We start from the raw sequence: 12,171 nt of genomic DNA on the forward strand, positions 1-12,171 counted from the left end.
TCGCTTAAAAGTTACGATTTTTTCCCACGTTTTTCAATTGAATTTTTATTTGAGTCAAGCCATTTTTAAGTTCTAGTAAAGTTTTAAGTTAGTCTAAACTGTAAGTCCTGATAGGATTTTGAATTTTTGCAGTGTTCAAAATAAATGTATGATACAGGCTGTATTGGAGCACATTAGGGACTAGTGCTACTTGGTGTTTTATCCAGCAATGACTACTGAGCTAAAATTGATAGTTAGCATTATTGAGTTTTTATTTGACACCCTCATCACTCCACAACGCTATGTTATGTTAAAGCCTGTATGTAAGACACGTTAGCCACGCATCGAAAGTGGTCTTAATTAATAGAAACCTAGCCCTCCGCAGGGCTAACGTTACGTGAGCTAGTAGTGACAGTAACGTTAATCTTATATATTAGCGCTTAGCGCTCTTTGTTAGCGCTTAGCGCTCTACTGCTTTAAGATGGCGGCTGTTTGCTAACACTGCCCAGACGCGGCCTAGTCTGTCATTTTGCATCTAGTTCAACATACATGTGATCTCTATGAGACTCATCAGAGCTAACTGCAACTAACGTAGCATGTGCAGGCTAGTATTTTGCAACGTCGGAGTCGTTTGTAGCGGCTGTCTGCTGCAGTAAGTTTTTTTTTTTTTTTTGCTTCTTCCTCTACGCACGTGACATCAGCGCGTTGTCCCCCATTAAAAGTAGTCCGAGCAAAACGTGATGCTTAGAGCTGTCAAAATAAACGAATACTCGAGGTGAATAAAATCACTCGGATCAGTTTTTAAACTCGAGTTACTCGAGTTGCTCGAGTATTCGTTTCAGCTCTAGTTACGTTAGCAAGGTATAGTGAAGTCAAGCTTATGTATTAGCGCTACGTTAAAATGATTATACCTTGTCCCGAGTATCGCTCCTCCGTTGTGCCTTCGGTGGAGCGCAGGCTATGCGGGCGGGTCATGCGGTGGCTCCCGAAAACTGGGTCATCGTTTGCGGGGTCCAGGGGGTGCGGAAGCGTCGGTGTGGCTGCAGGTAGCTGGGGCCGGGCGGAGGTAGTGTTATGCAAGCGCTGTCTCACAGTGAGTACATGAAACAGTTTTCGCCTTGTTCTCCAACTTAAAATGCTCCCACACTTTTGACATTTTCTGCTTTTTCTTGGTGCCTTGCTCTTCGCTTTCGTCGGCTTCGTCATTGTTACCTCTGTATTCATTCGTGGTTGGAATCAAATATATCCGCCACCTCTCCCTTCTTCCTCTACGCACGTGACGTCAGCATGTTGTGCCGCATTAAAAGTAGTTCGGGCAAAACGTCAGGCTTAGAGCTGGAGAAAATGCCTCAATTAATATTCAAAATCGAGTACTCGAGTAATCGTTTCACCTCTAAGGTAGAGTAATTAAGTTACTGTTTGAATAACGTTACTAGTACAATAAGCTGAGTATTATTTATTATTTTAACAATGAACTTAATTAATGTAATTGATTTCCTCTTTCAAGTACCTACTCCAACGCTTTTATCATAAGAACAGATAATTTGCAAATGTGCTGAATAGCCATTGAAGGCACTAAGGCTGTGTTCAGACCACAGGCATAACTGATTCCAATCGGATTCCTCCTCAAATTTGATTTTTAGGGCTGACAGTTCACACATATTTTAGAAAGTGTCCAAATCAAATCTGGGCCTGTTCAGACTGGACGACATTATTGACACACCTGACAGTTCACTGTGGCAACAAAGGCGTCATCCAGCATAGAGGGACATCACGAACAACCAAATCCCATCTGAGCTTTTCAGACTGAGAAGCATCTTATGCAAATCTGATATGAAACTAGCTCCCGTATGTGGTTTCAATCCGTCTTACAAAAATCAGATTTCTGTGCTTTGTGTCTGTTCATACTAGAAAAGAGCCATCGAGTTTCAATCTGGATGGGCTAAAACTTTTACCTGCCAGTATGAACAAGGCCTAAGTCCTTGTGGGAGAGACATACCAACTGATCAGCAAATCTGAATGACTGACATCTGCCTGTGCATCAGTAGCTTTATTTAGAAATCAATCAATCAATCATTCTAAGACGCTTATCCTCACGGGGGTGCTGTATCCTATTCCAACCAACTATACACAGTAGGCGGGGTAATCAAATCAACATTCCCTATTAAAATGATTAATTTAGGTCATTCTTATGTCAAAATATCAAAATATAGATTAAAAAACAATGGTGTAAAAATCCAAGCTACAGTTGGGGCACAGACTACTAGCCAAATGAAAAGAAAGGGGGGGGGAAGCCTCATAAAATTGCCCTCCAATCCATCATCTTCGAATGTCAAATTCATTAAATGCTTTAAAGCTATACGAACAAGGAAAACAAGGAGAGTGGAAAGAAAGGATGAGGCAGCAGCAAAGGGAAGGATGGATGAAAGCGACCACAGAACAGTCTGTGTTTAGTGGGTTAGTGGAGCGCTGTTCTCCACTCATGGAGACTTTGACCACTCCACCACCCTGATGCAGTAAATCTGATCGCTTACAGTATACGACCAGAACTACTGCACATACTCAAGACTGTGACTTTTTTCTATTCGCGCTCTGTCATTTAACTCCCATTAATATCACCATGAGAATTCTCGCTTTCTTTGGATATGTTTCTTTTCCACGATCCATTTTCTTTCCTTACTGTGTGTATCTGTACACGTGTGTGTCAGCGCTCACGTCCACCAGCTCAGAATAAGTGGCACCAGACAGGCCATATAAGGAGTGGTTAGATCATTGGCCACACCGTTAGAAAAACAGAACCATATGTGTGCTGTGGGTGTTAGTGAGCAGCAGTGTAGCTTGAGTGTGCCTTTGCCGAGTGTGTGTGCACACTTTTAATTAAATCCATGTGTGTCTAAAGGTAGCAGAAAGAACAGGAGTCTGTTGCTAATAGACATGGTGAAGGTCAGATTATAACACTTTCTCGCTTCTTCATGTATCTTCCTACAAGTGTTTTTAATTGACACGAGGTGAGAAAGAGTGTTCCTTATTCGGAGAAAGTTTGAACATGCACACAAGGTGTCTAATGCGCAAACTATCAGCTCGTAGATCAAGCGTCTTTGTGCTCCCTTATTTGATCTGCTGAAGACTTTAGCAGAGGAGAACGCTCTCTCGTTCTCCATCTTTCTTACACAGCCAGTCTGGAATGTACAGATGTTTCCTTCTGGGAATGGGCGTCCCGCTCCTTTCACACACACTAGAAAGAGTGAGTGAGGGATGTGTTCCCATGCACTCAAACTCTCATTTGCAAGTATTTTTTAATACCCCCCTGAGGTAATATTAGTGTCTACTGTGCACACATAATGAGGGTAGAACATATTCGACAGAATGGGCTTTTTATCAGTTAATCATACGTAACTTGAAGCCAGCAGCAACGTGTTGCCATGCATTCACACTTTTGCTTTCTCACGACTGTGTTTTTATCTTTCCTTTAAACACCCCATCTTCCCCTGTCCTCACGTGCAGCGTGGACTTTCACTCTGAAGCCCAAAACAAGCTGAAGTCACTCGACTGTGTTCCACACTGAACCGCCTTGTTTGTGTTGGCAAAGGTCTCCCATTGGGCTCCTTTCACTTCCTTTGTCATGATTAATCTATCACCAGAACCCTAACTTGTGTGACGACATTGTAGCAAAATGTGGTATTGCTACAACTCTATGGAGGTAGATTTGTGTCTTTATTATTCAATCAAAAAAAGTTGCTTCAATCAAATGAAAAGTTGCTCGAAACAAAATATATATTTTCAATCAAAGAAAAAGTCACTTAAAAAAAAAAGTGTTTGAATGCAAAAATAAATTTGAAACTCAAAAAAATGTATTTGAAAACTATTTTTCTTTGATTAATTTTTTTTTTTTTTATAATTTAAGTGAAGTTTTTTTGATTGGAACAACTTTTTTGATTGAAGTAATGTAATTTTGCGTTTGGACCACATTTTGGCTAGGACATTTGTGTTTTTATTATTCAATCAAAAAAGAAGTTGCTTCAAACAAAAAAATATATATTTTCAAAAGAAAAATCACTTCAATCAAAAATTTTAAAAAATTCAACCGTAGAAAAAAAGGTTTGAATGTGAAAAAATATTTGAGACTCAGAAATTCGCATTTGAACACTTCATTTTTCATTGAAACTGTTTTCTTTGATCGTAGCAATCTTTTTTGTGTTTGAGCCATATAATGGGTAGGACATTCGTGTCTCAATCATTCAATCCCAATAAAAAGTGCTTCAATCAAAAAAACCCTCTTTAATCAAAGAAAAAAAATAATTTGAAAAAAAAAAAAAAAAAAAAAAAAATTATTTGAAATATACTTTTTTTAAATTGAAGTGTCACTTTTTTTGAAAAACAAAAAGTTCTACTCTCTTTTTTTACAATGGAAAAAGTTTTGAACGCACTTTTTTTTTTTTTTGAAGTGGAAAAAGTTTTGAAGGCACTTTTTTTCGATTGAAATCATTTTGACACAAAGAGCCAACTTCAACGCTTCTTCCGACATGTTTGAGAGGCAGGTGACTACGCCATTGGCATTGAAGCATGAAGCAAGAATAATGGCCACCAGGGCTCCATCCAGCCATCGGACTCTGCTCGAGTCCAAGCCGAAAATAGGGCACCGGTACGGGGGTGTGACATCGACATCTCACCGGAGTGCCCGCGATGTATATATAAGCAACTTTTTATTTGATTGAAGCAACTTTTTTTTTTTGGGATTGAATAATAAAGACACAAATCTACCTCCATACAACTCTGACTCATGGCACTGATTTTATGTTGAAAAGTATAGTTTTTACTAAAATGACGTGTGCAAAATTTGCTGGTGCATCATAAGCCTTAAGATTGGTACACATTGAGATAGGTATTGTTACGATGATGACCCAAGTCCCAATCATGGCAACATCACGGGCTTTATGAGTCTTAGTTCATTTCATAACTGCCACAAAGCAAAGCAACAAGATAATCCAAAGGTACAAGGATATAGGCAAAAGAAACAAAGGTATATTTACATTTTATCCAATTCAACAATGCAACATTGTACATTGTGGTTGCCTTTGCAGGAAGCTAACGTTAGCTAGCATCACGCAAGAGTTACAATGTCTGCAGTGTCGTGGAATAATTCTTATTACCAAGTCAATTTTATTGTACATGGGAATGCTGTGGTTTAACGTTAAAGAGGAGGCTTGCAATATGCGCAAACTGAGCATTTCACAAGGTGGAAAGGATAGAAGTGCGTTTAACATAACCACTTTAACCCTTTAACACCTAAGCCTATTTTGGCCAAATTTGTATGCATTTGATGTTGCCTTTATATTTCAAAGAAAAAAATGTTCACAATGGCCAAGTTGGGTCCCTTTTTTCAAGACACCTTGAACTTCATGTCCAAATTGTTGTTTTCTTCACTGACCAATTATAATCCACATTTTGGACCCAAAAAGACAAAAAAAATCCCAAAATCTTTTTTCAAAAATTTGTAATGTTGACGCCCCATTGACAACCAACCGTTTTGAAGCTTGATAATATTTATTCAACTTGTCAGGATAAATATTCAATAGAAAAAAATAAAATAGTGAGTAGTGATGAATGAATAATGAAATGAATAGTTTTATGTTTGACAATTCAACACAAACAGCAGGTATGGTCATAGGCGTTTTTGGTCTTTACACATACTATGGTCAAAACAGGTTATATACAGTGCAAAATAGTGAGAAAAAAATATATAAATATATCATCTAACACAAAAAAGGTTTGGAGGATATGTCTTTGTGAAGTTAGGTGCTGTACCCATTACCTTATCAAAAATATATACCTACATGCAATCAAGCTTTTCGAACACACATCTATATAAAAATTTTAAACATTTTAGTGAAGAAAAAAAATATATAACATTGAATAAAAGTATTTTTAAAAATATTGACAAGTAGTTCAGTTGAATGAAAAATTTTCAGGCATGCGAACCAATTTTTTTTTTTTTTTTTTGTGCGCACCCAATAAAGCTTCTTCTTGAACAGGTCACGGACAATGTCACACAGCCTACTCTTGCGCCGTTTGCGTGCTGCTGTCACTTCTACTCGCCGAGACGCCGGCTCATCCGAAGAAAACAACGACAATTACGGCTCACCTTGTTCCTTAAGTTAATGAAATAATGCATTAGCTTGCGCTAAATTTAGTTTTAGATTCATTCTGCACGTTTCAAAGTCGCTCACTCAATTCAACCGGCCGTTGCTTGCTTCACGTCTCCTTTTCCTTAGTTGGCGCCTCGCTCGGAAATTAATTAAAAATGTTCACTTTCGGTTCGTCCTTCCTAACATCACAACGGCTCTTGGGATATGTAGTCTTTTGTGCTGCTTTCAGTTTTGAAAAAGGACAAAAAATGATGGAAATATGGAGATAGATACATGGTCCATGCAGCGTTTTAATGCATATTTATGAGTGCAATAAAACTATCAAACTCAAATGACATAATCTCCCGTTTTACTTCGTCGATTGACTTCAAATAAAAACAGGTGTGGACATCAACTTTCGCACTTTCAAATGAGACCAACCAGCAGCACGTGGGTGACGTAATTACAGCGTGACGAAGCTTCAAAGACGATATGAGTAAACGCGTCGCTGCCGACACGTTCAGTGTTAAAGGGTTAATATGCCACCAAAAAATCAAACATGCAGCAGCAGCAGCACAATACTCCAAGTTAACTATAGCCACTAGAGGTGGGAATCTTGGGGAACCTAACGTTTACGATTCGATTATAAATCGATTATTGATGCCCCCCCCCAGCTATTAGCTGCTTTTAATGTTTTGTACATTAGTTACAAAAATATACAAAATCCTCTCAGGCTTAAATAAACTACTATATCAGTATCAGGTTAACAGTTCAAAACAGTAAATAAAATACACAAGTCCCCATTCTGTATCAAGAGGTTTAAACTACATTCAATTTAATGTTGTGAATCAACAGTTAAAGTTGGTAAAATTGCTCCCGTTATTCCATAATTTCCCTTCAGTTTACTTTTGACATGTAAAAAAGTTTCATCAGTTTCATGTAAACTGTTTCATCATTTGAAGATAGATTCAAGCCAAGATTTAGGAGTATTTTAGATAAAAAGTTAATTGGTTCGCTCGGAAGGTTAGCTACAACAGCCTTCCAGAGAAGTCTACTGCTTTAAGATGGCGGCCGTTTACTAACGCCGGCGAGTCTGTCATTTCGCATCTAGTCCTATATACATGTGAATGATGTGCTACCGTAGCATTGTGTGGCCGTAGTTTATCGGCTGCAGTCAGGTATTATTGTTTTTTTTTATCTAGCGGCATGAGTTGAGCATGATGTTTACTCTCGGGCCGTTTCTCATTGCGTCCTGAAGACCACACTGTCTGTGTTTTAGTTCCGCTTTACTTGGCATATATCAATAATCGAAATTTGGATGTTTGTGAATCGTTATTGAATCTTTCACGGCTGAATCGCGAATAATCTAAGAATTGGAAATTTCGCACACCTCTAGTAGCCACTCAGGTAGACAGTGAGCCAACTTACATATATATAATATTCAAACATAATTTGTTATCAACCTTATTTTAATGTGCACTGATGTAAAAAAGATACATACACACACATATATATATCTATCTTTTTTTTCTTCCTTTTTTGCACTCTGCAGATGCTCAGAATCTCGTACTTGTACGATTCGTACTCAGATTCAGATTCAGATTCAGAGTTTATTTGTCATTGTCAAGATAACAACGAAATTCAGATTGGAGTTCCAACAATAATACTATGAGTTAGTTTCCATTAAAGTGCTTGGTGCAGAGCAATATAAAGGTAAAGTGTCCCCAGTGCCCCCACAATCCCACCATAAATAATAATAAATATTGATAAATTTACATAACCATTCATGCATCCCCCCCCCCCCCCCCCCGCAGTGTCAAGTGCGTATTAATGACAGTATAACCATAGCAGCAATTTCAGTGTACTTGTGAATTCAGCACTCTGGTGCAAAAGTATGTAATCATGACATCACTGATAAAATGCTATATTACTATGATGCTTATCAGCTGGTGAGATTAAGGTGAAAAATAAAACCGGGATCGTACGAAAAATTAGAAAAAGAGTGAAAAGAGGAAAGTCAAAATACGGTCATAAATGAGTCATTAATCAAACTGGGTACGGGAAAAAAACTTACAGAAATTGGTTCTGTGTTGTGTTAATATGAAGTCATTGTGGCAAGATTTCATAGCTCGTAAGTTCAACCCTTAAGTTTCAAACATACTAATCTTTGTGTTGATGTTACAACTTTTTTCATGCTTGTCAAACTGAAAGAATCTCTCATTGGTGGAGATCTTGGCCCGCTCTCTGTTCTGGTGTTCTTCAAACTATCCCATACCAAGATAAGATTGAGCATTTTGGTAATATGCTCTAAGCCACGCTTTACGTCCCACAGCTCATAGTGCGGTAGACCCACCCATTCATTGTACGTGAGTCTTGTGCTCACAAGGTCGGCACAGACCACGTACTAAACATTCCCTAATTAAAAAATATTTTTTTACTATGTGTTTTGGTTGGGTCAGCAGTCAGCACACGTGAGACTTGTCTCTATACAAATGATACACATATAAAGCCTGTAGAGACAACCCCAAAGTCATTAATTGTCACTATTTGGTAGAATGTTCAGCAATCATATCTATAATTTTTCTCGAGTATTTTTACTTTAGATATTTTTGATATATATATACAGTGCTGCTCGAAAGTTTGTGAACCCCACAGCGATGGTCAGATTTTTTGTAAAAAAACCTAAAATAACCTTATTAAATGTTAAGTTATACCCAAATCCACAATACTGACATTCCAAATAATGGACTGAAACAAAAGAAATAGTTATATTGTCATTCTTTATTTAACAAAAGTGGTTGATTTAAGAAAAACTCAGATATCATGTGTGCAAAAGTATGTGAACCCCTTCAGTTAATAGGATATTGCGCCTCCTTTTGCAGAGATTACCTCAACCAAACGGTTTCTGTAGTGACTAATCAGCCTCTCACATCTACTTTGGGGGATTTTTGCCCATTCTTCCTTGCAGAACGCAGTCAGTTGAGAGAGGTTTGATGGGCGTCTGGCACGAACTGCTCGCTTCAGGTCCCGCCACAGCATTTCAATGGGATTTAGGTCAGGACTTTGACTGGGCCAGTCCAGAACACGAATCTTCTTCTTTTTCAGCCATTTCTTGGTTGTATTGCTGGAATGCTTTGGATCATTATCATGTTGCATGATCCACCTTCTGCCAAGCTTTAACTTCAAAACAGATGGCGTCAGGTTATGTTCTAGGATTTGACAATATTCCTCAGAATTCATGATTCCCTGGACTATGTGGAGTTGTCCAGGTCCTGAGGATGAAAAGCAAGCCCAGATCTTGACATTCCCACCTCCATGCTTCACTGTTGGGAGAAGGTTCTTTTGGTGGTATGCAGTGTTGACTTTTCGCCAGACATGGCGGTTTTGGTTGTGACCAAACAGTTCAATTTTGCACCTACATCAGTTGATGAAAACTCTTTTTAATTTAGTCTCGACAACACAACTGTTAAAAAAACACAAAAAAAACTACTGAATTGATTGATTAGGAAATCAGGTTGAAATAATAGAAAATTCCAAAATGTTGAGGGGGTTCACAAACTTTTGAGCAGCACTGTATATATATATATATATATATATATATATATATATATATATATATATATTTTAGTTTAGTCCTCTATTTTTATCTCCCCCTCTGTGCTGTCTTCCCCCCAATACAGAGTAAGCACTATATTAAGAAATAAATGGTAAATGGTGTTATACTTAAGCAAATTTATCATCATGGAATAAACTATTGAATATTTTTTTGCAAGATTTAAATTCTGTCACCTATATAACTATCAGACAGTTGCATTACATTAGAGACTTGAAACCTCTGCTACTATCAGTTTTAAATACTGTACTTTTTTTCCCTCCCCATTTTATAGATGGCTGCCTGAACAGGTTTTGTATTTGCAAACTTTATTGCTTTTCCTGCTGTCACTGTTTTTCCTAACCACAGTATGGATGATGCTCCTTTTGTGGACTGCTCTTGCTTACTTATGCTGGCGTTCACTTGAAATAGCACGGTTTTGTTAGCGACTGACATGGGTGGGGCTGGTGTGTACTCTGTATCTCATGAAGGTGATTGTGGGTAAAACATATATATATATTTTTTAAATTAATTTTTAAATCATCTGCACTAAAATAAAAAGCTCAAATTCATAAAATTTATATATCGCCCAGGCCTACCTATTTTAGTTAAAATCTTATCACACACATGGAAACTGCAATATACCTGAATACTGTATTACCTTTTTTGTTGGTTAATTCAATAGAAAAATGTTATAAATCCCTTTTGAAGCTTGTTTTTGATTCAATGAAAGGGTAATGTTTTGTTTCATTCATCTAATTTATGTGAAAATGGAAATAACTGCCTATATTAGTTCATAATTGTATTGTTTCAAACTAAATTTGAATTGTAATTAAATTGTGTGTTCTGTTCTTTGGTTTTTTTCTTTGGTTTGGTTCTTTGGTCCTACTTGAATTTGTGCATACCCTGCAAAGAGTCAGAAATGCTTCAAAGTTAGTGTGCATAGACACAAAGAAAGCTCAGCTTTTAATATCCAATTTTTCTGTGTCTGTTCTGACCCCATCTCATTTTCCGTACATAAACGCCCCACATAAACATGCTTGATCAATAACAATTACATGTTTTACTGTATATGCACGTGACGAGCCTTACACTACATCTTTTGCTGTTGTTTCTTTTCCGCAGAGATCTCTCCAAGAATCACATCACGTCCCTTGATACAACCTTGCTGAATCGACTCCCTGGCCTTCGGGAGCTGTAAGTATAGACATGTTTTTTTGCCAGATACATGTTATCTCCGCACCATTCAGTCAGTCACATGGCTCTCCATTTTACAGATATCTACAAAGTAACAGGATTGTGATTCTGCCCAGAGGAGTATTCTGCTATGGGCCTTTGACAGTCCTGTGAGTACAATTTCAAGCCTAAAGACAAAATTTGGGATAAGAGGAGATAAAGAGACAGGAACATCCACCTGGGCCTCTATGAAAATGCTTATACACAGGCATGAAAATCTCTCACCTTTCGGCGAAATTCGCCGTTTTGAAGTCAAAAAGGGCGACCTACGTGAATTGCGTAGATCCGAGGAGAAATTCTTTTTGGGAGGAGGGGGGGGGCGGGAGGTTTTATTTAATTATTATTATTATCATCATGTGATTAACTTAGTACGTAAACTGAGCACTTAAGAACACAGTCAGCAAATCCTTCTAGATGCTTCGCTGACGAGAACCAATCATCGGCCCAAGCTGCGTTCCATTATTCCAAACGCGCGCACTCCTTACGCGTGTACATGGAGTGCTCGGAGAGCCTTCGGTTGCATTGCAAAGCTGCGAAAACAAAAAGCAGGCCTTATCCACATCGGGGCAGACCAGAGCGCAGCATACACACTTGCCTGTATTTGCCAGCAGATTGAATTTGGTGAGTAATGGTTTCAATCGTTTTCACGTTTTGCGATATAAAAAAGTTACTGCCATTCGTTGCAGCTTGCGTTGAACACTGCCAGAGCTAGCCAAATCTCCCATGAAAAAAAATAGCTCCCAATAAATTGGCGTCAAGCTTGTGTATTTAGCGGTAATATAAACGAAGAAACACTGTTGAGTCAAATTAAGCGGCATTCTCTCGGATGGAGGGGGCGCCTCACATCGCTCCCGTCGTCCGCCGGAGACACGTTATTTTCGGCTTGGATTTGAGCTGACGGCCGGTGTCGGCACAACACCGGCCCGACGAGTGGTGGGAATGAGTCCTGCTTCTTAAAGCTTTTCAGAAATACAGGGATCCCTCGTTTTTCGCGGTTAATGGGGACCAGAACCCGCCGCAATAAGTGAAAACCGCGAAGTAGCGCCCCAACCCCCCCCCCCCCCATTTTTTTGTGCGTGTTCAATGCATTTATTCAGATTTTACATTGGAAAAAAGAACTTATTTGATTGAATAATAAAGACACAAATGTCCTAGCCAAAATGTGGCCCAAACGCAAAACATTACTTAAATGGAAAAATTTGTTTCAATCAAGAAAAATAGTTTTCAAATGCTTTTTTG

General features: G+C 38.4%; 1 protein-coding gene across 2 annotated transcripts in view; it reads left to right on the plus strand.

Annotated features, from left to right (window-relative positions):
* The window catches only part of pkd1a (polycystic kidney disease 1a), a 112,297-nt gene that overhangs the window by 22,624 nt on the left and 77,502 nt on the right, over positions 1 to 12,171 (plus strand). For both annotated transcript variants that reach the window (XM_057842898.1, XM_057842897.1), the window contains exons 2-3: positions 10,822 to 10,893; positions 10,974 to 11,042. In XM_057842898.1, the coding sequence (XP_057698881.1) occupies positions 10,822 to 10,893; positions 10,974 to 11,042 (141 nt within the window). The remainder of the gene's footprint in view (positions 1 to 10,821; positions 10,894 to 10,973; positions 11,043 to 12,171) is intronic.

The sequence above is a fragment of the Corythoichthys intestinalis genome, chromosome 8, assembly GCF_030265065.1.
Source record: "Corythoichthys intestinalis isolate RoL2023-P3 chromosome 8, ASM3026506v1, whole genome shotgun sequence".
In the NCBI taxonomy this organism is placed as follows: Eukaryota; Metazoa; Chordata; class Actinopteri; order Syngnathiformes; family Syngnathidae; genus Corythoichthys; species Corythoichthys intestinalis.